The 26,588-nt window shown below is 41.2% G+C and overlaps 1 protein-coding gene across 3 annotated transcripts in view; it reads right to left on the bottom strand.

The window, feature by feature from the left end:
- DOCK2 (dedicator of cytokinesis 2) overlaps positions 1-26,588 on the bottom strand; it is a 325,179-nt gene that overhangs the window by 227,570 nt on the left and 71,021 nt on the right. For all 3 annotated transcript variants that reach the window (XM_040344676.1, XM_040344678.1, XM_040344677.1), the window contains exons 6-9: positions 23,718-23,866; positions 21,714-21,849; positions 18,130-18,284; positions 14,885-14,966 (exon numbers count right to left, since the gene is read on the bottom strand). In XM_040344676.1, coding sequence (XP_040200610.1) covers positions 14,885-14,966; positions 18,130-18,284; positions 21,714-21,849; positions 23,718-23,866 — 522 coding nt within the window. The remainder of the gene's footprint in view (positions 1-14,884; positions 14,967-18,129; positions 18,285-21,713; positions 21,850-23,717; positions 23,867-26,588) is intronic.

Here is a 26,588-nt window from a genome sequence, read left to right as displayed (position 1 = left end):
CCCGCTTGACCACCTCCCCCCCGCGGCTCAGAGATGCTGTCCCTATGCAGTAAACTCACCCCCTTCTTTCGGATCCCGGCTGCCTGAGATTCTCCTGGCCTGCAGCGTGGACGGCGTGTACGGCTCTTCCTGTGTTGCGGTGATTGAGGCTTGCAGCGCAGAGCGGTGAGGACGGCGCTCGTAAAGCCCAAACACACAGAACACACAGAGCGGGAGGGGCTGCAGGGAGGGAAGCGAGGTGAACCGAGCCCTTCGTGAGAGCAGAGCAGCTCGTGCGCTCGGCGGCCCCCCCTCCCCCATTCCCTGGGGTGCGCGTGCAGCTGTACTAAGTCGCGGTGGACCGCGGCATGTGGGTCCCCACATGGGGAGCAGTGGTTGACAGGAAAGAGACCCAGCACCTCATAGCTCAAGTATCCCAAAGTAAATTAAAAGAAAGAGAAGCGTGTAAGTAAGGAGCTGGCTCCAAGAAGATCTCCAATAAGCGGGTAAGATTTAAAAATGTTACACCAGTCGTTTCTCCAAGGTTTTTTCAAAATCAATGGACCTGTGAGCACACCATATTCATCAAAGCGGTGAGTACAATGCTTCTCACATGAACTAATATTAATGAGATACCTGCAATAGAGGTGGTAATGTTTCATATGAGATTGGGATGAAGATAAGAAATTGGTGACATAAGCGACATGTGCTTAGTAAGATAACTACCAGGGTGGATAAACTATATTTGTCTGTCGGAGGTCACCTCCCTTGTTAATTTTCCATTTCTATTTTTTATACCGATAACGCGGACATTTGGATATTTGAGCGCTGGGACACTTGGATAATCAATTTATATTATACTTTGAGAAAGCTCCAGACAGAATAAACAGGCAGTAGTGGGTGCTCGCGAGTAAATGTTATAGGCAACTTGAACAGCTAAATGGCATATTGGATATATATTTATGTGGCACCCAGGAATTTTTTTTTTTTTTTTTTTTTTGAGAAACACGCTCGAAAAGCCTGCCAGCCGGATGTAAGCCTCATTGCTCACAGCAATACCTCACTGAAGGAAATACACTGAGATAAAAAAAGAGTTTATTTAAAAAAAAAAATATATAAATAAATAAAATGTGTAGCTCAACTCAGTAGAAAAGTGCTGTGTAGACGTGAGACTTATTCAAGTGATGGACCCAGTAGGATCCTCTTGGGCTATTACCCCCAAAACTCCCTGCCAGCTCTGTAACCTCAAAAAAAGAAAAAACAGAAAAACCTCTCGGAGCTCTGTTTTTTCTCCCCTGTCCTCTCCCCCCCCCCCTTTTTTTTCTTTTTTTTTTTCCCCTCTATTAGAGAGAGAAAGGGGGTTCACATAGACTGGTATGCCCCCCTGGCCCAAAACGAAATTACTATAAAACGTCTATAAACCTCTGGTTGGCATATCGTGGGCGCAACACGGGCACAGTAAAGAGCGGTTGTAAACAAGATTACTGTAAAACCAAGAGGGTTGTAAGATGACCACAAGGGGAAGGGGAGCGAAAGGGGGGGCAATCCCAAAGGTTCCCCGGTTAAGTCAAAGCCCAGGCCCGATGTGTAAATTTGTGACACATGGGACAAACGGAGATAACCAGCCCGTTGAAAAACTACTAACGGGTAGAGGAAGCCAGGTAGAAAAAGATAAGAAGAGAGACAAGAAAAAAGGGGCTACCAACACACTGGCCGACTTAGAAACACTCTCAGAAACATTCTTAGAGACTAGATCTGACCATGATGGAGAGAGTGAATTAGAACAGGGAAATAAGGAAGAAACCCAGGATATGACACTCCTACCAACAAAAATGGAAATGGAGGGAATGTTTGCTGCCCTAGAAAGATCAATCAAATCGCAAATGGAAAGAATGGAGAAAAATATGGGGCATATATTGGAAAGAGTTGAAGAAGTAGAGAAAAAAGTCGACTCAAATGTAACCTCAGTTAAAAAACTAGAAGATGAAATAAAAGCATTAAAAATTAATCAACGAGAACAGGCGTATAAAGTAGAAGATCAGGAGAATAGAGATAGAAGGAAGAACATTAGAATACGCGGAGTCCCTGATACCGCACAAACTGAGGACTTGCCAGAAATAATAAGGAAAATTTGTAACCCAATATTAGAAAGAGAAATAACGACCCCCCTTAGAATAGAACGAGCGCATAGGATAAGACGAGCCAGAGAGAGATCACAGGATTATCCAAGAGACATTATTGTGCGATTTGAAAGTTGGGAAGAGAAAAACCAACTTTGGAGAAACCTGAGAGGGAAGTCGCCATTGGAATATGATCAACATAATATCCAAATTTACCAAGACCTGTCCCAAGAGACGTTAAAAAGAAGAAGAAGTTTAAAACCATTGTTGGGGATCCTACAAGAGCAAGACATTCAGTACAACTGGGGATTCCCAGCATGTTTGATAGGGAGGAAAAACGGGACTTCGGCAAGACTGAGGTTCATCGAGGAAATACCAGAATTTTGTAATAGCTTAGGCATCCCAATACCAAAAAATTAATAATAATCTCGACTGCCGGAGAAGAGGGGGGGGAGAGGGGGGAGGGCGGGGGGGGGGACGGGAGGGGCTAAGATAGTAAGCAACTAGCAGGGGATGGGGGAGAGGGGAGACCCGGAGAGCACCCCTTCACCTAGTAAGCCATCGGAGTGGGAAGGGGGAGGGGGGAGACCCAGAAAGCGCTTCTTCACCACTTCCCCAGTATAGGGAGATAGGAGACCGGGCTAAAATAGAACTCCACCTCAGTCTGAGGAGCAAAAGAGCGCCAGGAGCGCCAAATAGAAAAAGCTCTAAATGACCAGAAGGTCAGGGATCGAATGGGGGGAAGGGGGGAGGGGGTGGGGGGGAGAAAGCCCCAAATGAAGAACAAGGGGGCAAGATATGAGGGGAGGGGAGGGGGGGGAGGGAGAAGGGAGGGGGAGGAGGAGTTTGGGTGGGAAGGGAGAGGGGAGGATTGGGAAGGGGGGGGGAAAGGGACTCAGATCTGTGTGTCATGTAGCAGGATAGAACATATATATCCGAGAAAGACAGAAAAGGGAAAAAAAAAAAAAAAAAAATATGACAAACATAAATTTTTTAACATATAATGTAAGAGGTCTTAGTTGCCCTGAAAAAAGGCATATGGTATTAAGAGAAATTGAAAGGTATTCCGCTGAAATCGTTTTTCTGCAAGAGACACACATAACGTTGGATTCTAATGTTAGACTGTATTCTCGGGCAGTTCCCATTTGGTATTATGGGGACTCCCCAAAGAAAAGAGCTAAGGGGGTTGCCATAGGAATAGGGAATAATATCTCTTTTACAGTAGGAAGGTAGACCCGGACGGTCGTTATCTGTTCCTAAAAGGAGTACTCCAAGGAAAAAAATACACGTTAGCAAATATATACTGCCCAAATAACCAACCATACAAATATCTGAGGGGGATCTTGAACGCTTTAATGGACTTTAAATCAGGACATATAATACTAGCAGGAGACTTCAACCTCTCAATGGACTATCAACTGGATAGTACATCCGGGGCTCAGAGGCGAAATATTAAACAGTTTAGAATATTAAGAAAAAAAATGCATGACTACTGTTTAATAGATCCTTGGAGGATTACACATCCAAATAAAAGGGACTATACCTACTTTTCTTCCGTCCACGGAACATACTCAAGACTGGACTATATAATCGTAGACCACGAGTTACTGGAAGAGGTAGTTAAAACTTCAATAGGGGTAACCACAATTTCAGACCATGCTCCTGTAACAGTGGAAATTAGATTCAAAGAGACAGAGCAAAGAAAAGGATCATGGAACTTAAACGAAGAACTTATAGAGGATATAGAGGTAAACAACATAGTGAGAACGGATTTGGAGCAATATTTCACCCTCAATAACACACCTGAAGTAAGGGTAGCTACTGTATGGGAGGCCCATAAGGCATACATCAGAGGGAAACTAATCTCAATAGGAGCAGGGAAGAAAAAGATAAGAAAATTAAACATGAAAAAATTAACAACTGAGCTATTTGAACTGGAGCAAATGGAGCAACTGGAGCAAATGCATAAGGAGCGAGGAGAAAATGAAATATACCAAGAAATTGTTGTAAAGAGGACCCAGCTTAGAGATCTTATGAAGGTTGAAACAAGAGACATATTTAAAAATGTTAGAAAGGAGAGGTATAAATGGGGGAACAAACCAGGGAAACTTTTAGCTAGAATATCTAGGGAAAAAAAAAAAAAAAACTACATAGAAAAAATAAAAAACCAAGACGGCCTTATGAAATATAAGACGTCCGAAATCGCGGAGTCCTTCCGGACTTTTTATAGCTCATTATATTCAATAAGAACTAATGAAACCCAAGAGCAAGAAAGGATGAGAAAAAGGAAAATCAGGGAATACTTAGAAGAAGTGAAATTACCTAAAATCTCCCAAAACGACATTGAATCCTTAGAGGCTCCAATAACTCAAGATGAAGTATACAGAGCCTTCCGGGAAACACCGTGTGGTAAGAGCCCAGGACCCGATGGTTTGCCGATTAAATATTACAAAACATTTAAAGAACTTTTGATCCCAGAGATGTGCAACTATTTTAACAAAATAGGAGAGGAAGAGGAAATAAGAAAAGAATCTCTATTGGCAAATATTTCTATTATCCCTAAAACGGGAAAAGATGGAACGTTGTGCTCCAGCTATCGACCAATAGCATTGTTAAATGCAGATCTGAAAGTATACGCGAAAATATTAGCAACTAGGATAAAAAGTTTAATGCCGCAATTAATAAACCCAGATCAGGCGGGCTTTGTAGCGGGCAGAGAAGGAAGAGATAATAGCATAAGGACTCTGTTACTGTTACAACAAGATCCAAAAAAGAAGCCCCCAGTCGTACTCATGTCCTTAGATGCCGAAAAAGCATTTGACAGAGTCGACTGGGGGTTTATGATGGAAACCTTACAAAATATAGGCCTGGGACCAAGGTTCATGAAATGGGTAAAGAACTTGTATAGTCACCCGACGGCAAGGGTGAAGGTCAATGGGAGTATGTCGTCTGTGTTTAACATGGAAAACGGAACCAGACAGGGTTGCCCGCTCTCGCCTCTCCTATATGTAATAGCCCTGGAACCGTTGTTAGCAAAAATCCGGGAAAACCCGGGGATAGGAGGGGTGAGGGTGGGAGATGAAGAACACAAGGTGGCGGCGTATGCAGACGACATACTCCTATACTTGACCAAACCGAGAGTCTCCCTCCCTAATGTCATAAAGGAAATAAAAAGATACGGTGAACTCTCAAACTTTAAAATAAACCCGATAAAAACAGTAATTTTGAATTTAGGGATAGATAAAAAAGAAGCAGAAGAACTTCAGAAAGAGTTTCCATTTACATGGGAAAAAGAAGCTATAACGTACCTGGGTATAAAAATTACATCTACAGTTGAAAAACTCTATTCGGCCAATTTTGTCCCCTTAATCAACGACATTAACCAAGACCTGAAAAACCTAGCAAAAAAACATATCTCCTGGATAGGCAAGATTAATGCGTTCAAAATGATGATATTACCAAAGATAACATACAAACTTCAAATGCTCCCAATAAAAATACCGCAAAGCTTCTTTAAAGTAATTAAAACAGTAATTTTGAAATATATATGGGCAGGAAAAAAGGCTAGATTAAGCTATCCATTGCTGAGCATGAAAAAAAAAGGAGGGGGGTTGGGGCTCCCCGATATAAAAAGATATTATTTTGCTGTAAACTTAGCAAGGTTGGTAGAATGGACAAACGCATACACAAAAAAAAAATGGGTACGTATGGAAGAAATATTAAGTAGGACACAATTAAATAGAAATATATGGATACCACCGAAAATGAGGGAATTGAGCACGAACACACATAATATAACAAGGAACGTATTTAGAATATGGGACACAATATTTAGACGGGAAAAATGGGAGTATAACTCTCCATTAACCCCATTAGCAGGCACACATTTTTTCCCACCAGGAAATGGAACACGTTTTGGAAAGCACCTAGGGGAGAAAAAATTAAAAGATATTGTTACACGTGGGAAAATTAAACTAAGACAAGAGATAAAAATAGGGGAAAAGGAACAAAATATGAGTGAATGGGAGTATTTGCAGTTAAAACACTTTGTGAGCACACTACCACAACCAATTAGGGAAGATAAGACACTATACCCAATAGAAAAAATATGCAGCATGGATAAGCCCCTGACACATGGAATATCAAAGGCATATGGGATATTAACAGAACTCGAGACTCAAGACACACTGCCTTTCTTAGAAAAATGGGAAAGCGATATCGGTAAAAAAATTGATAAAACACAAATGATAGGTGCAGTATACAATCATGCCGCGGACATTACCACCATAGAAGCAAACTATAAATGTATGGTGCGATGGCACCTGACCCCATCAAGAATGAGTAAGATTCATCCAAGAAATTCAGAGCTATGCTGGAGAAACTGTAAACAAAAAGGAACAACTCTACATATATGGTGGGACTGCCCGAGAATCCAGGAATATTGGAAAGAAATCTTGAAATATATTGTAGAAATAACAGGGGAGACGATTCTATGTAGCCCGCTGCCCTGTCTGTTTCATGGAACTGAAAAAACAAAAAAACAATATGGAACAACTCTGGTCCCAGTGTTATTAAATGCAGCTAAGGCTCTGATCCCAAAAAATTGGCTACATCCAAAGAGGCCATCAATTAAAGAGTGGATAGAAAGGGTGGAATATATAGAAGAGATGGAGTATCTGGCCTGCAGAGAGACAGGAGAAGAGGACAAATACAGGGTGGTTTGGGAAAAATGGAAAGTATTCAAATCCTCAGAAAAGTTTGCCCAGGGAATGATAGAAGCAGATAGCTGAGAAAGCATAAAGAAGATTACATGGCACACAGATCTGGGGGGGGGGGGGGGGGAAAAGGGTTGGGACTAATAATGTTATACTAGCAAGGAATGCAGTCAGACTTGTTAAGCGGGGAAAGATTAATTAACAGTTTAAAAATGTCAAACCTGTAATGGCAAAAAAAAAAAAAAAAAAAAAAAAAAAGGAAAGGAACTTAATCATAAGAAAAGGGAAAAAAAAAACCCACGAATGATGCGAAGCCGCAAGAGAGACGCTAAGGGCGGGCGAACCGTGAGCTAGCCTCTCCGCTATATGTGAGCAGAGTCTGACGTGAAAGAAAAAAAAAAACAAAAAAGAAAAAAAAAAAAAAAAGAGATTGGACACTGGAAAACAGAGCTGATAGACATCCCCACTCTTACCATGCCTTAATTTTATAACAAGTAAGAGTGGATTCTAAGAACAAAGGGGAGAGACCTGTGTTCCTTAAAGGATAAGTATCCCAGCCTGATAGTGCTAATGCGCATGCGCGCACACATAGACTTGGATGCATGCGCCCAAATTTAAGTGTGAACCTAACTGAGTGTCAGTGCTGGATTGTCTTTCAGCTAGTACCTGAGTTCCTGTTTGCTGACTACGGGATTGACCTGTTCCTGAAAACACCTGGTTTGTTTGACTACCCTTCTCAGATCCCCCCTACCTGCTTATCTGCCTCTGCCTGCTATACTGACCCCGGCCTGGACTTTGACCTTGATCTTGTCTCCTGATTTGGTACCTTCTCCGCCAGCCTGCTGCCGACTCCTGCCTGCACCTGTTTCCCCCGCCTTATCTAGTTGAGGGCGCTAAGACAGGGATATGTAGAACCTTGTCCTTAATTCCATAAATTTCAAAATTCTGAGTTTCCAAATGCACCTGGAGATAATGTAATGAAAGGGACAGGGATGACAAAGAGAGAGTCAGTCTGTCTAAAAAAAGCTGTAGCAGAGAGGTAGACTTGAACAGTGCATACCACATCCAGACAATGAAGTGAAATCTCCTTGGGATGATATGGAGCAGGACAGAGATGGAAGAACTATGCCCTTGTTATGGTAGAAGGAAGAAAACAGACTGTGGGTCTCAAGATATCCATGTCTCGGCATGGCACAAGAGATGGTTGTTAGCAGGATAAGGCCATCAACTCAGAAAATTACCTTGCAGAAGTTTTGGCCATGAGAAAGATCAAGGTTGAAATCCCATGGAATTACTAGGGAATACACAGGGGTGGAGGGCTGTGAGTGATACCTTGTACAAAGGCCTGCACCAAGGAGTGAGGGGCGATCTGTGAAAAAGATTTGACCCTTGATGGTCCTCAAGACCAAGTGTTGATCCAGATCAAAATGACAGAATTAGTGACATTAAGCTTTACCTGGTATGTAAATCTCTTGCCTCACACAATGAGAAATAAGCTGTCCAAGCGTGATAGTAGACTTTGAAAGAGGTGGATAGGATTAACTGAATGAAGCTGGCCCCTGTCCTTGATGAAATGGACTTCAACAACCAGGCGGTTATAACTAGTGACCAAGAAGCAGGTGGTAAACTGGTCCTTTGTACAGAAAATCTGGATGATCTGGGAAGGCCCACAGATAGACTGCCAGGAGTCTGATGAGGCCCAAATACCACAAGAGGGTTTGTTACCCCAACATTTCATATTCCTGATGTATGCCTGCTGTACCATGTACTTGTATGACAAAGTATCCTGTTCTCTTTGTATTGCTTCCTATGTGTGCAATCCCTGGTATTCCTGTCAGTCCCTCTGCTTTCCTATTAAAAACGGACCACACTAAGCAGGAGAACACACCATGGTCAGTTTTATAGCTATGCTGGGAACTCAGCCTGCTCTCCTCCAATGATCAGACTTACATGCCCTCCTTGCACAGCCTTTCACTTAGAAGTTCAGTGTACTGCTGATTCTCCTCCCTCCAACGCTTATGCAGCTGAGAACAGAGGGAATTGTGGTCACTTATTTAAAAAAAAGGGAAAAAAGTTATTTACAATTTTTTTTATATCTATACAAAAATATTTTGCCTTTCATTTCTATTTTAAACTGAATAATTTGTTTTACAAGGTGATTGTTTACAATCACTTTGACCGATCTCTGCCCCCGTGCGTCGTAACGCTAAAAATAGCGGCGCTTTACCACTCCCAGTTTGAAAGGGACCTTTAAGTAAAAAAATAAGGTATGCGTGGAATGGAAGGTTGAAACTGGGCTTTCTCACAGCTGTTTACCAATGCCCAATATCCAGAAGGCAATTACATATCCCATTGTGCTTGAATATTCCTGGGTTCCTTAACCTCCCTGGCGGTATGATTCTTTCAGAAAAAAGATGCTGAAAGCGTTACCATTATTTGCAAGGAAATTTGGCGTTTTATACTGTAGGCCTGCAATTCTTAGGAATAACTCACTTAAATCTGACCAAACCAGAGTCTAATAGGCATCCCGGGTATGACATTTTTTTAAAAACAAAATTATAAATTATAATATAATAAATAATTATAAATAATTATAACAAATAATAATATAATTCTAATAAAAATTATTCAATATTTGTCACTGTCATTATTTTTTTTTCTTTTTATGACGAATTTCCCCACAAATTGCTATTGCACAATTCTGCAAGTGATTATAATTTATTATCACTGTTTTCTAGCTGCTCTAAAACCATTTTTGACATAAAGGGACACTTTTGGTTGCTATGGACAATATACAGTTTGCAGGCAGAAAGAACAGTTTTTATTATATAAAAGTACATGTAGGACACTGGGCAGACCACTAGGGAACAGGGGTGTGTGTATTTTTTACATACAGTACTGTAATCTATAAGATTACAGTATATTGTATGTATAGTGTTTGTTTACCTTTTTGAATTTGGCGCCGATCTCTGCCCCCATGCGTCGTAACGTCGCAGGGAACGGAGATCGGCGGCACAGGAGGACACTGTGTGAATCGAGCGAGGTCCTGCTCGCTCACACAGCGCGGTGGCATCTCTGGATCCAGGAACAAGGTAAGCCAGCGCACGCTGCAGGCTCTGCATAGCTACCCCGAGCGTGACTCGGGGATACCGATTTTGGCACAAAAAATCCACCCCGAGTCACGCTCGGGAATACCGCCAGGAGGGTTAATGTACAATTACGAACATTTCTTTTTTTATTCAGAGAGATGTAAAAATTAATCCTAACACCATTTTTTGCAGATAAAAGGGCGGAGAACTTCTCATTGCTGCCTTTCTGTTAGACAAAGCAATGCAGAGTTTATACTTTGTCTCTGCCTCCAGAAGTCATCTGGTAGTAGTGTCAAAACTTTCGGCCTTGTACAGACGAGCAGACATGTCCGATGAAAACGGTCCGCGGACCGTTTTCATCGGACATGTCTGCTGGGAGGTTTTGGTCTGATGTGTGTAAACACCATCAGACCAAAATCCCCGCGGACAGAGAACACGGTGACGTAGACGACACCGACGTTCTCTGACACAGAAGGTCAATGCTTCCACGCATGCGTTGAATCAATTCGACACATGCGTGGGATTTCGGGCCAGCGGACATGTCCGATGAGTTGTAGTAACCATCGGACATGTCCGACGGACAGGTTTCCACCGGACAAGTTTCTTAGCATGCTAAGAAACTTTTGTCCGCGGGAAACCTGTCCGCTGGGCCAGGAATCCGGTCCGCTAGGCCGTACACACGGTCGGACATGTCCGCGGAAACTGGTCCGCGGACCAGTTTCAGCAGACATGTTCGGTCGTGTGTACGAGGCCTAATGGTTTGAAAGGTTTGATAAAGTTTTCTTGGGCTCCTTCCACGATTTAAGACATATGAAACAGCAACATGTCTTCACAGCAAAGATCAGTGTTTTTGCCATTATGTCACTGGCTGGCTCTCTCTGCTGCCTGCATGACAGATGGAGTGGGCGGGGCTTAGATTCCCCCCACTGACGTCAATCAGGACGTGAGGAGGAGAGGAGAGAGCCGGTCACATGATCGTGGGGAACCACTATGAAATCCGGAAAAGGAGGCATTTTTTTAATAAAGCACACAGACAGGAGCACTTGTTGATAGGTCACAGAAGGGCTTATATAAAATGTTAACAGTTATGAGAGCAGCAACAGCAGAGGGGGTGGGCACAAACACAGGGGCAGACAGGTAGGGAGGGGAGGGGGGAGGACACAGGAGCACATGGGAGAACAGGAGGGCTGAGGATGATGGAGGCACGTAAACTGACCGCAGTGTCAGGACTCATCAGCCATGATATACCATGGTCAGTTTAGAGAGGGGAGGGTAGAAACTGTCAGGATCAGCCAGGTATTACAGGTGATACAGGGGGCCAAATGACAAAGCACAAGCACTGTGCCTGTATAAAATGCTTTAAAGGGACAGGATCTTTTTTTGGGTTAACAAATTCTTTAATTTCTTGCACTGTAAAGAGTCATTTACCAGCTTTATGATGTCAATCAAAGACAAGTATGAGCCTCCTACATAGGATGAGAAAAAAAAGGTCCTCCATCTGGACTCTTAAAAATGCACATTAGCTGCCACTATAAACACATGACAATCTAAGGTCTTGTACACACGATTGGTTAAACAGAGGACAACGGTCTGATGGACCGTTTTCATCGGTCAAAACCGATCGTGTGTGGGCCCCATAGGTTATTTAACCATCGGTTAAAAAAAGCCAACTTGCTTAAAATTTAACCGATGGATTCCTAACCGATAGGTCAAAACCGATCGTTAGTAGGCACGACCATCGGTTAAAAATCCACGCATGCTCAGAATCAAGTCGACGCATGCTTGGAAGCATTGAACTTCATTTTTTTCAGCACGTCATTGTGTTTTACGTCACCACGTTCTGACACGATCGGTTATTTAACCGATGGTGTGTGGGTGCGACGGACCATCAGTCAGCTTCATCGGTTAACCTAAGACAACGGTCCTTCAGACCGTTCTCATCGGATGGACTGATCGTGTGTACGAGGCTTTATGCCTCTTATACTTCTAGTCAACTCCACTTGACTCTCCAGCATATAACAGATTAAGACTTTGTAAACACAAGATTGCAAAATACATACTGTAAATAAAAGTAATGCAGTTGTTAAACATTAAGGCCTCGTACAGACGAGAGGATTTCCGCTGGAAACGGTCTGCCGGACCGTTTCCAGCGGACATTCCTCCTCCGGATTTTGATCTGATGGCTTGTACACACCATCAGATCAAAATCCGCGTGGAAAACATCCGCGGTCACGTGTCGCGACGTGTCCGTGCCGTCGCCGCGACGATGACGCAGCGACGTGCGCGGCGCTGGAAGGTAAATTCTTACACGCATGCGTTGAATCATTCCGACGCATGCGAGGGATGGGGATCGGACGGACTTATCCGGTGAGTCTGTACAGACGACAGAGGGACAGGATTCCAGTGGATAGATTTCTTAGCATGCTAAGAAATTTTTATCCGCTGGAAATCCGTCGGCTGGACAAATGTCCGCCGAAAATTGTCCGCTCGGGCCTACACACGACCGGATCTATCTGCTGGAACTGATCCGCGGATAAATCCCAGTGGATAGATCCGGTCCTGTGTACGGGGCCTAATGGAAAAAAAACATACAGTACAGAGGATTACTTTTCTGCCTCAGGTGCAAGGAGAGGAAAATTTGTAGCACCAAGGGTGTGAAAAAACTTGGAATTTCAGGGCTCATATACTGTTTACGTTGCTTGTCTCACCTTTCTAATAAAAAATGGAAAGGGCTTTTATCCTAGTGTGATGAAACCAATATTTATTTAGTCTTAGTGATTGTGGCACTTGAACCTTCTGAATATCACTGTTTTATCACTGTTAAGACTTGTTTTTTGCTGCACTGCACTTTATTACTATTTACTATTTATTTTGTGTATTATCTATCTTTTTACCTATTTATTTGACGGTTATTTATATGTATTTTTATTTATTTACCTACATGGTTACTACACACAGGAATAGATTTTTCACTGGGGATTGCTGCACTTGATATGCCAGTTGCACTTTAAGAAGTTCAATTTTTTTACCACAGCTTATTGAAGATTCAGGCACATTTTTATATATATTTTTTATTTGTATTTAATATTTTTAAAGTGAGCACCCTTATACCCCCTTCTTATAAACGTTTGGAACTGGAATCTTGAATTGTTGTTAAGGGATGCATATTAACAGGATGTAAACAATTTGGAAAAAGGATGCCCAAGATATTTTTAAATATTCATAAATTGGAAATTGGCCCTAAAAAATAGCCAATGTTTTTCCTTACAATTCTCTCCATAAACTTGCTGCATTGACCTCATTATGTATCCACCACTTTTAATTTCACGATCCTCACTTTTTATTTATCTATTATTTATTCGTTTTCGTTTTTTATAGACCCATCACTTACATGTTGATCCTCATTTTTCTTCTACCCATCTTCATCTTTTATTCACCATGGGTTTTCTCCATGTAGATCAATCCTCATGCTGATTTGCATACATTTACTAGGGTCAATTGAGAAAGGAGCCAATTATCCTATCAGCATGTCTTTAAAGTGTGGGAGGAAAGACTGCTTTTTGATTTAGCATCTTAAGAAGCCAGGAGACGTCCGTTGAAACCGGTCGAGCGATTTATGTGCCCACCTTTGAGGATTTGAAGCATAGCACTACCTGTGGTGATCAAGCATTGAGTTTGATGAAGCAACCCAAGACCGGATGAGTACCTGTTCAATATTTTATCTTGAAGGCATAGTGACAACCTACTTAGTTCGGATTATGCACTCCAAAGGACTCCCCAGGAATCTCATTGGTAGCGCAGTGCTCTACAAAGACAATATATGGTCGTGGTTGATGCTTTCCTGGGGGGTACAGTCAATCCTACGCTATCCATGCCTGTCTTACAGATTCTTGGACTACATACAGCCACACCTTTCTGTGACAGAGAGAGGTCTGGCTGTCACTAGTAGTAAGTAATAAGTAATTAGTAATAAGATTTTATATTTGTCTAAATGGGTGAATTTTCAAGTCTCTGATACTACGGACCAAACACAGTTTTAAAAGGCCTTTGATATACCCCTCTCCCCTCCCCCATCCCCCCTTTTTCCTATTTCTTCCCTCTCTATAATCTTCCTGGTACTTACCATGCATTTTTGACATATGTTACTCTGCAATAAACCCTATAGGAAGATATTTTTTTGCTCTTTTGCTACACAATATTTGGCCGCTAGCAATGGTAGAATGCCTTTTCCTCTTCCCTTTCCATACAATGAGCCTTGAGGTCCATTCTGGAGTCTCCCATATGGGGGCGATTGTGTGCTGATAAGATAGTGAGACCTGTTCTTTTCGATCATCCCCAAGTGTGTCCTGATGAAGCGAAATAGCAAAACGCGTTGACTCACAGGGGATCACTGCTGTCCATTTGGTGTTAACCTTCTGTTCACATCATAGTCTTATGTATTCTATACTTGATCCGTTTATGAATGATTCGTTCTTAATGAAAAAAGATTTTTTATTATACTCTCGTCCATTTTGCCTACAAAGTCCGACCTAGAGCTTTGACTCTTCACTTTTCCACAGACTCGATCCCATACAAATATGGCTTCAGGAATGCTGTTCTATTTTTTGTGAATAAAGACACAGGTCATCCTGTTCAAGGTATGGGTGTTTGGTGCTTCAAATTCCCATATCCCTGTATATTGTGTTCGCTGAACAACACATCTAATATTTTTTATTTTATTTAATATACACTCTACGCTGATACCGCTAATTGTGGAAGGTAGTTCACATCCTTACTGATCTAACAGCCCCCAGTTCTAAGAATACCCTACACCATTTAAGATTGCACTGCTTCTCATGTAACTTTATTGTGTGACTTCTTCAGAGACATTAGATTATAGAGTTTTCTCTTGATTCTACAGTCACCATTAAAATAACAATAACGAATGAACCATTGACAAATTTTCATTTTTTCTTATCTCTTACATTTATTGAAAACTTACCGTAAAAACAACTTTCAGATTGTTCAGCATGTCTATTTCTTTTGGAAAACCTTTACTTCCCCATCTCACCAAATAATTCTCACTGTTAAAATCATAATATCATATGATTAATTTGCAATTCCTGGGTAAATAGATTACAAACAAAAACAGTAGGGTGGGTTGATGAACTACAGGTATGAGTGGATTAAAAAAATGTAAAACCTAAATGCAGGTCAGCCCAGTTCAATTCATGAGTCTGAAAGTTTGAATTTATTCTTTTTGACTTGGAAAATTTTTGATAGACATTAATATAGTTTTATTTTCAATCATCTTCGATGATCCCTAGGAGCACCATCAGATCTATCATAACCAAATGGAAAGAACATGGCACAACAGCAAACCTGCCAAGAGACGGCCGCACACCAAAACTCAAGGACCGGGCAAGGAGGACATTAATCAGAGAGGCAGCAACCCTGGAGGAGCTGCAGAGTTCCACAGCAGAGACTGGAGTATCTGTACATAGGACGACAATAAGCCATACGCTCCATAGAGTTGGGCTTTATGGCAGAGTGGCCAGAAGAAACACATTACTTTCAGCAAAAAACAAAATGGCACATTTTGAGTTTGTGGAAAGGCATATGGGAGACTCCCAAAATGTATGGAGGAAGGTGCTCTGGTCTGATGAGACTAAAATTTTACTTTTTGTCCATCAAAGAAAACGCTATGTCTAGCGCAAACCCAACACATCACCCAAAGAACACCATCCCCACAGTGAAACATGGTGGTGGCAGCATCATGCTGTGGGGATGTTTTTTTAGCAGTCGGGCCTAAGAAACTGGTCAGAGTTGAGGGAAAGATGGATGATGCTAAATACAGGGATATTTTTAAACAAAACCTGTACCACTCTGTGTGATTTGAGGCTAGAAAGGAGGTTCACCTTCCAGCAGGACAATGACCCCCAAACTGCTAAAGTAACACTTGAGTGGTTTAAGGGGAAACATGTAAATGTGTTTGAATGGCCTAGTCAAAGATCAGACCTCAATCCAATAGAAAATCTGTGGTAAGACTGAAAGATTGCTGTTCACAAGCCCAAACCATCCAACTTGAAGAAGCTGGAGCAGTTTTGACTTTAGGAGGGTGAATAGTTATGCACAGTGACTTTTTCTGTTATTTTGTCCTATTTGTTATTTGTTTCACAATAAAAAAAATATCTTCAAAGTTGTGGGCATGTTCTGTAAATTAAATGATGCAAATCCTCAAACGATCCATGTTAATTCCAGGTTGTGAGGCAACAAAACATGAAAAATGCCAAGGGGGAAAATACTTTTGCAAGGCACTGTACAGCACAAATATTTTAGATAAAAACTTGTCGCTGGAACCTTAGTAGAAAAGAAAATAATATCACCCACATTCTTATGAGGAATCTGTAAAAAAAAATTGAGACTGTGACCAAGACTGTGGTTTGTACCCACAGCTTGTAAAACTAGGAGACAGTGTCAGGACAAGGTAATTTAGCGCCAAGGGTGAAGATGCCATACTACGCCCCCCCCCCCCTCACAAGATGTATGAGCATCATTTACAATCATAGGAGATAATTATATTACACAGAATATGGCAAGTTTTGTTGGAGCTGTGTGGATGTTTGTCAGCAAACTTTGTATACATAAATCCTTATATGTTATGCCCAACACTTACGGTAATTACAGCAGTTTCTCTACTTCCCACTAATAACAGTCTCTAAAGTAATACCTTATATATGCCATTGAAGTACTGTGTCTCGAAACATGCATGACTTAGAAGGAAAGAATGGGGGTGGCTTTCTGTGGCCTGTTTTTGTCACAAATGGCTAGTAGTCATTGTAGTGGAAGAGTTGCCCCTGAAGTGAAATGGATTTTTATAAGATTTAACGCTTTTATACATCTGCTTTAGCGTTGGCAACAGTTCTGTCCACCAGACTTATATTCTGATTATCTGTATGTGTTGTGAAAATAACATGTAAAGTTTGTAATTTACATAAGACAATCATATGTGGAGTGCAGGCTCCATCTAGTGTTCTTTTTTGGTATTGCTTTAGTTCTGTTTATTTACTACTGTAGTTAAGGAAGTTGTTAGTAAGCAGGGAATTCTGGGTAAAATCTTCACAGCAAGTAAACAGCCACCATGCTTTGAGAAGACACTGCAGGGAGCAGGACATGTCTTGCTCAATCTATATCGCCATCACCCCATAGGCCTTGTACAGACGAGCAGACATGTCCTGATGTACACACCATCAGACCAAAATCCCTGCGGACAGAGAACGCGGTGACATAGACGACACCGACATTCTCTGACACGGAAGGTCAATGCTTCCACGCATGCGTCGAATCAATTAGACGCATGCGCGGGATTTCGGGCAAGCGGACATGTCCGATGAGTCGTACTAACCATCGGACATGTCCGACGGACAGGCTTCCAGCGGACAAGTTTCTTAGCATGCTAAGAAACTTTTGTCCGCTGGAAACCTGTCCGTTAGGCCGGAAAACTGTCCGGTAGGCCCTACACACGGTCGGACATGTCCGCGGAAACTGGTCCGACGGACCAGTTTCAGCGGACATGTTCGGTCGTGTGTACAAGGCCTTAGAGAACTTAAAAAGTATGTTTTTACTATCTCATCTTGTATTGTATATCGTTGTTTCTGCTATGTATGCTGTATTGTATGCAATAGTGTACTTATTAAGGTCTATTTCTGTTATTTTGTAGTTTCACCTAGCTTGTTCTAATAAACTAAGATCAAAGAAATATGGGATAAGAAGGTTTAGCTGAATGTCCTTGAGACAGAACAGCAACAACTGACAAGTTTGATATAGAAAGGAATACACAACCATTTTCAGTTTTCTTACAAAGTTGAGAAACAGGGGCAAATTATTAAAACATTATTATTATTATTATTATTATTATTATTATTATTATTAAAACAAGTCAGGTTAAATTAAGAAAGTATTCTTATTCAATGTTTGAAAAGAATACAAGTAGCACCGTAGCATATCTATGAAATGTTGCATATTTATCAGCAAGGAGAACAGTAAGCAGCACAGTAATGACATCACTAAATCTTATTTCAGATTTCATCTAACAGTGCCCACCAGTCAGAATAGCACAGTGCCTTAGCTTAGATGATCTCACATTTGAAAATTGTACAACTATGAGGCTTCAGAAAAGATATGCATAGGCACAATACCATGACAGGATATAGAACTAAAATGATTTCTGTTACCTATATTTCCTACCTTATAATTGTTTGTTTCTGAGGATCATACAGTGACATAAAAAGTTCAGCATCTTCACCGATTCTGCAGACAAAATTTCGTACAAAAACATAGAGACCATACGTGGGTGCCGACGATATACGGCTATGCATACTGTAGTCACTTTGATCTTTGAACTGGAAAGCAAAATAAATATATAATGAATTGCAATAAATGTAACATTTATAATGGAAACGTATGCAGACTTTGCAATGTCAACAATGCCTCAACTCTGCCCTCTCTGGCAGGACCCTATAAAAGTGGTGTGTGGAGCATATCCTAGGTTCACACATATGTGGCGTGAGAAAATCAGTGATCCCTGTGTCTTTCCCGCACCACAGTGCAATTGCACTGTGTTTGTAATCCGCTACAGACATCACATTAACGACACCCCAAAAGGATCACAAATGCAGTGCAGTTTGCCCGCACTGGATTGCATTGTACAAAATGTCATGTGATGCGGTTGTGGTGCAGCTCCAAAAAAAAGTTCCTGCACTTTTTTGGTGTAATGCGGTGCAATTTGAGCCCATTCAAAATGAATGGGCTCAAATCACACCGCACTAAATCGCATTTGTGAATTGCACAGGAATGTGGTGCGGTTCCTGTAGGATTTACATGCGAGTTATAGTGTCAACTGGGGCTTAGTTAGGTGTGGTTGGAATGTAGAACACACAGTATCAAGGAGTAGTAGGACTGTGGATCGAGTCCTTGGCTTTCCCCTTGAGCACTTGCCCTGGAGAGCCTTTCCCCTGTAATTGGGCTTGCTCACTTAACCACCCCTGACAATGGGAACATAGAACTTGCATCATGCCACCGAAGGTGATAAATACTGTTGCAATCGTTATCTCAATGTTGACCAGTTGAACCTGATGCTGCGTAATGAAAATGTTACGTACAGTAAGTATTAAATAAAAAAAAAAAACATACTTTGCTTCTGATTTGGAGTGATGTTACTCTATTGGCAAACGTTTTGGAACGCCTGCCTTTACACGCACATGAACTTTAATGGCATCCCAGTCTTAGTCCATAGGGTTCAATATTGAGTTGGCCCACCCTTTGCAACTATATGAGGAGTGTTTCTATGGGAATGTTGGATCATTCTTCCAGAAGAACATTTGTGAGGTCAGGCACTGATGTTGGCTGAGAAGACCTGGCTCGCAGTCTCTGCTCTAATTCATCCCAAAGGTGTTCTATCGGGTTGAGGGTAGGGCTCTGTTCAGGCCAATCTAGTTCCTCCACCCAAACTCACTCATCTATGTCTTTATGGACCTTGCTTTGTGCACTGGTGCGCAGTCATGTTGGAACAGGAAGGGGCCATCCCCTAAACTGTTCCCACAATGTTGGGAGCACAAAATTGTCCAAAATGTCTTGGTATGCTGATGCCTTAAGCATTCCCTTCACTGGAACTAATGGACCAAGCCCAACCCCTGAAAAACCATCCCACACCATAATCCCCCTCCACGAAATTATTTGGATCAGTGCACAAACAAGGTCCATAAAGACATGGATGAGTGAGTTTGGAGTGGAGGAACATGACTGGCCTGCACAGAGTCCTGACCTCAACCTGATAGAACACCTTTGAGATGAATTAGAGCGGAGACTGCAAGCCAGGCTTTCTCGTCCAACATCAGTGCATGACCTCACAAATGCGCTTTTGAAAAAATGGTCAAACATTCACATAGACACACTCCTAAACCTTGTGGACAGTCTTCCCAGAAGAGTTAAAGCTGTTATAGCTGCAAAGGGTGGGCAAACTCAATACTGAACCCTACGGACTAAGACTGGGATGCCATGTGTGCGTAAAGGTAGGCATCACAATACTTTTGCCAATATAGTTTAGTTAATCAGGTTATGAAAAAAACACCACATCTGGTTCATCCAATAGAGAAAATAAATAAATAGAAAATCCTCTATATACACAACACTATGCCACAGAGAAAGGCCAAAAGAAACCCTATTGGACCCATTGTCCAATTCGCTCCAGTGGGGGACAATCAATTCCTCCCTGATCCCCCAGAAGGCAGTCGGATATTCCGTAGATCAGGGGTAGGCAACCCCAGACACTGGTGCCGCAATCGGCACACAAAGCCTCTTTTGCCGTCCCTCCCCATCAGCAGAGCAGTGCAGGGAAGTGTCAGTGAGACACTAATGCATTCCAATCTCAGAATTCCCCACGCCGCACCTGCACTGAGGGGAAGGCACTGTGCCCCCACACATTGTAAAAGATGGGATACATTGTTTGGTTCTCTAACTTTGCTGTAGCTGCAATTGTCCTAGAGGGCAGGGAGAAAATAGCCTGAACAAGTGGGGGTTGTCCGCATGGCCCCCCAAGCAAAAACTTCTCCTGGCCCCCCTATAAGAGGTAGTCTGGTCTCTGCCCATCAGGGCTAACAAGAAACACGGTAATGGTGGAACCCCACAAAGAATCAGTAATGCCAGGGGAGTGGTTGGTTGCTCGCACCTTATGCAAGGTAAACAAAGGGAAGGTGCTGGTGCAGCTCATCAACATGGGGACTTCCCTAATTCTACTCCCTAACCATGCCACCATAGCAGACCTCTACATAATATCCCGTCACTGTATCTCAGAGGCCCAGCTTCTGTCACCTGAGGCCTACTTCTACTGACGTATCGCTGTTTCATGCTGTGAGTGCTCCCAGTCAGGTTTCCTTCCTGCTGGGCCTGTTCTGTATTGCCGAACTTTAGTTACAATGGGCCAGATTCAGGTAGGAGACGGTACGACGGCTTATGTCCAGATACGCCGTCGTATCTCTGAGTGTGAGGCGTCATATCTTGGCGCCTGATTCAAAGAATCAGATACGCCAGAATTTGTCTAAGATACGACCAGCGTAAGTCTCCTACGCCGTCGTATCTTAACTGAATATTTACGCTGGCCGCTAGGGGCGTGTATGCTGATTTACGCCTAGAATATGTAAATCAGCTAGATACGCCTATTCACGAACGTACGCCCGGCCGTCGCCGTACAGATACACCATTTACGTAAGGCTTTTTCCGGCGTAAAGTTACCCCTGCTATATGAGACGCAGCCAATGTTAAGTATGGACGTCGGGCCAGCGTCAAATTTTCCGTCGATTACGTCGTTTGCGTAAGTCGTTCGCGAATAGGGCTGGGCGTAATTTATGTTCACGTCGAAAGCATTGGCTTTTTGCGGTTAATTTGGAGCATGCACACTGGGATACTTTCACGGACGGCACATGCGCCGTCATTTACAAGGGGTCACGATGATTTTGCATAAAACACGCCCACATCTTACAGATTTGAATTAGGCAGGCTTACGCCAGCCAATTTACGCTACGCCGCCACAACTTACGGAGCAAGTGCTTTTTGAATAATGCACTTGCCTGTCAAAGTTGCAGAGGCGTAGCGTAAATAGGATACGTTACGCCCGCACACAAATACGCACTCCCTACGTGAATCTACCCCAATATATTCTTGTTTCTCTGCATCTAAACTGGGTGTTTTCTGTCTCTGCACTGCTGAATGTGCCTAAATACTTCATCTTGTGTCCATTAATGTATGATTAAGAAATAAAGAATGTGTTTAGTTACCATTTCTTCTTTTATGCGCTCTGTTATTTTCTCTGTAGCTGCTTTGTGGGCATCAAACAAGCTGATCACACTTGTTTTGTCTGGATCTAGAATATTTCCATCTTCATCTCGGACAATCAGATCAAGTTCAAGAATTCTGTAATTATAATGTGTGTGAGAAACAAACAAACACTGTATGATCGTGTAGATCAGGGATTTGCAATTAGCGGACCTCCAGCTGTTGCAAAACTACAAGTCCAATCATGCCTCTGCCTCTGGGTGTCCTGCTTGTGGCTGTCAGAGTCTTGCTATGCCACATGGTATTTGTAGTTCTGCAACAGCTGGAAGTCCGCTAATTGCATATCCCTGGTGTAGATCAAACAATACACATTAGGTTGCTGTTCACTATGGTAAGCAAAAGCAAAAACACGAATATAAAAAGGGGATAATCATATATGACATGCAGGCACAGAGTAACTTCCTAGATCACGATTCCCACATAAACACATTTTTGGCGCACCAAACACTAGTGTTCAAGCCTATGAAAGCGAACTTTGGATAAAGCACTAAAAGGTTAAAGTTTCTTTCAGGTCTTTATTTCTATCTTTGTCCCTATGAGGAGATTTTACTTCTCTTTCTGTCAGGACAGGAAGTTATGTAAAATCTCCTAAATAGGGACAGAGACAAAAACACATTCAACACAAGTTTATAAATTAATTACTTGTATGGTGCTATGCAGAGTTATAATAATTAATTTATAAAAACTTGTTCCAAATTGTTGAGAGGGTGCCCATGGTTGCTGATAAAGTAGGTGCTAAAGTGGGCTTACATATGGTAAAGTGAGCTCATAAAGGTCATCACACATGGAGATAGAGTACTCAACAGCAGTCTAAAGAACAGGCAGATAATGGACAGTGGCAGGAAACCTGGAAAAAATGTTACACTCCTTACTGTTAATAGCACAAGAATGGTGGCTGGACAACAAGAGTATTATCAAAAATCTATTGGCATGTACAACAGTTTGGATAGATGTTCAGCTGAAAAGGTTATTTTTGGTATGGTATCTCCTGTACAGCTGTAAACATGATAGAGTAACAAAGGAAGTCAAGCATATTGTCATGGATATGCAATAGTCTGGCAGCTTACCTGTTTCCATCTGTCTATTAGAGGCCTGACCTGTTCTGGTTACCTTCTTATTCCTCTCCTTCCTGTATGACCCCACCCAGGCCATCCCAGGAAGTCTATATTATCTATTGCACAACAGGCCTGCAGTGCTGTTCAACAGTGTTGTTTGATCAAGTTCCTGTCTGCAGTGTGCTACGATTACCTTCCTGTGTACCGTTTTTGGCTCGTCCCTGACTTCTCCTGTTTGCCTGTGCCCTTGACCTTTTGCCTGTCCCTCGGTTACCCTAGTCTGCCTGTTGCCGTGACCTCGGCTTATCCATCACTACCGTTTGTCCTGCTTGCTGCTTCCCCTCTCTCTCTGCAGAGCGTGACCTATGGGATCCCAGGGGTCGCGACCTGGATCCAGATGCGGCGAAGGCCATCCTCACCACTAGAGGCTCTGGTGAACAAAAAGCTGGGTCTTAGACTCCACACCCTGGGCGATCTTGGGTTCATGCTTCCTCTCTGATCGCAGCAGTCGGCTATAGGGTTCACTACCCTGTGGTGCATCCACTTGTCACCTGGCCACAGGTTACCTGACACATATAGCTACTTATTAATGCATCTGGAGCATGCCGTCCAGTTCTGGGCACCAGTTCTCAGGAAGGATGTGCTGGAACTGGAGAGAGTCAAGAAAAGGGCAACAAAGCTAATAAAGGGACTGGAGGGCCTTAGTTATGAGAAAAGGTTACACGCACTACGTTCTTGTTCACTCTGGAGAGGAGACGCTTGATTTCAATGTACAAATACCGTACTGGTGACCCCACAATAGGGATAAAACTTTTCAGCGAAAGGGAAATTAAAAAGACTTGCGGCCATTCACTAAAATTAGAAGAGAAGGAAATACTACAAACAACATACTTGTTACCATAGTCGATTTTTGAAGTAACTTTTTGTTTTAGTTCTTTCAGTTCATCTTTAGGCAAGGTACCAGAGAGAAGCTGTGAACGCCATTCCATCAAATCACACATCATTGACTGTACCTGCTGGAACTTTTCTTTTTTACTAGCCTGTGAAAACACAACTCATATACATTGACATCTTTATAATAACTATACAGAACACTAACATTTGTCGGGTCATTTCCCAACATATACAGTAGAAAACATACAGTATCTAGAAAGTTGCTATTCAGTGGTAGATGTTAGTTTTACTTAGTATTTAAATTTGTACTAGCAGCCGATGGAAATGGTGGAAGCGAATGATACTTTTTCTTGTCAGTTTTGTTTATTGAATATTAAATACCAAAGACAGTTACAATTCGTAATAAATAGTTACAACAAATGGTAATATTAGTTAAGTATATGATAATAAATTGGATGGAATTATACATATCTAAAGATTAGATATTTTACATAAACAGGTAATCAACTCGAAAATGAAATGTTAAGGTTAATATAAACAATTGAAAAATGTAATATGTAAATATGTGCTCATACACTTAGTTCCAGGCATATTCAATTAATATATAGTCACTATGGAAAGAAAGCTAATTGGAAATCAACTAATTCAATAAAAAGTTAAAAAATGTATAATTATTGTAAGTAACAACTAAATATAGTATTTATGCATAATACATTACCATTTAAATATGGTAATACAAAAAATATAGGGAAATAGACAAAAAGGACACAGTAATAGTAAAAGGGAAAGAATGAAGGTAAGAAAGAGAGAAAAGATTCTAGGGGAAGAAAGTTCTCCGGAGCATCTATATTGTAAGAATGTTATTAAGTTAGTACAGAAGAAAAATGTTCATGTTTAGTACTTGTTTCCACTCATATTGTTGTATAATATTATAGTATTATAGTATATCAAGGTCTTAATAGGGAATTCTCAGGGATCATAGGAAGAAAATACGTCATCCAAGGATTCCATATTTTCTTAAAAAATTTTGTATAGTATCGTTGGTTATGGCTTCTGATTTGGAAAGGATCATTGCTTGTTTTATTCTATTTTTAGCTTCAGAGATCATTTATGTATTGGTTTTCCAAGCTTTGGCAATGGTTTGCTTTGCGGCTGTGGTAATCTGGAGAAAGAGTCTAAATAGAGTATAAGAAATATAAACTGGTTTTATATTTAAAAGCGCAATAGTCGTGTCTGGAATGATAGCTATCTTAAATATTTTGGATAACATGAGGAAAATTTAATTGCAGAACTTTTTTGCAATCGGACAATCCCAGAATGTATGTAAGTGCGTTCCCAGACCACCACAGCCACGAAAACAGAATGTGGAGCATTAAGGAGCATATTTTGCAATTTTAACAGGAACCGAGTACCAGTGCATGATTATTTTATAGTTTGTTTCCAAAGATATTATATTTTGAGAAGACATTTTTGTATTGGTCCAGACTTTATTCCAGTCGGAAATGTCGATTTTAGTTCCAAGTTCTTTCTCCCATTTTTCCACATATGAAGGTAGCTTTGAGTCAGAAGTAGTGATCAGATGATTATATAACATTGAAATAAGACCTTTGGTATGAGGGTCTTGTTTACATAAACGTTCGAATTGTGACATATTATTGATTATTATCATGTAAATAAGGTTCAAAAATGTTTTTGATTTGTAAGTAGCGAAAGAGTTCAGAAGCCGGGAGTTTGTGATGTTCACATATTTCAGGGAATGTTTTGAATGAGGTTAATGTTAAAAAAAATCAGCTAATTGTGTTAGGCCAGCAGAAGTCAATTTTTTTTAAAGTATTAGGGTATATGTGGGCTGGGTAAAATGTGGGGTTTCTGATAAATGATATTAAAGGTGTATGTGGAGATTGCAAACCTTTGGTTATTTTAAATGTATCCCAAATGGTAATTGTATGTTTGGTTATTTTATTTTTCATTATTTTATGGTCAGAAGAGGTAGACCATATTAGATTAGGTAAGGATGTTGGGTTTCTATCAATTGTTTCAATTGCTACCCAAAGAGGGATTTCATGTTTTGTATGATATTTGGGGATATTCGCTATTTGTGCAGTATTGAAATAGGTGGTAAAATTGGGAAAGCCTAGTCTATCTTTCAATTTTGGGAGATATAGAGTGTGTGAGGGTAAGCAGGATTTTAGAGAGTTCCATATAAATGCTTGTTTTTTGCGTTGAAGATTTCTCAAGAAGTATGAGGGTATTGGAATGGGTAAAACACTAAAAAGGTATAATATTTTTGGAAGTATAGTCATTTTTATGACATTTATTTTGCCTATCCATGATATTGGGAGAGTAGACCATTGTTTTAGATAATTAGTAATTTTTCATAATAGTGGGGCAAATTGGTCTAATTTGTTGATAAGATTAGGGGCAGTAATATGTGGGGAAGTCATAAAAAATAAGATGTCATCAGCAAATAAGCAACGCTTATGTTGATGACCTGCTAATTCTATACCTTTGATTGAGGGATCTGCACGAATGGATTTGGCAAGGGGTTTAATTAATAGGACAAATAGGAGTGGGGAGAGAGGACATCCCTGGCGTGTACCTCTATTGATATCAAACATGTCAGATTTGTATCCTGCGTATTTAACATAAACTTTGGGTTTATTATATAATGATGAAACCCAGCTTAGAAAGTGGGGGCCAAAACCCAATTTTTGTAGAACGAAATGTAAATATGACCATGATACGGTGTCAAAAGCTTTTTTGATGTCTAGTGATACAAGGCATGTAGGTATTCGTCTAGTTTTAGCTGCTTGGATCAATAGTGCTGTTCTACGGACATTATCTGAAGCTTGGCGCAAAGGGATAAAA

Source organism: Rana temporaria, chromosome 3 (genome assembly GCF_905171775.1).
Source record: "Rana temporaria chromosome 3, aRanTem1.1, whole genome shotgun sequence".
NCBI lineage: Eukaryota > Metazoa > Chordata > Amphibia > Anura > Ranidae > Rana > Rana temporaria.
This window is presented reverse-complemented; position numbering and strand designations above follow the sequence as displayed.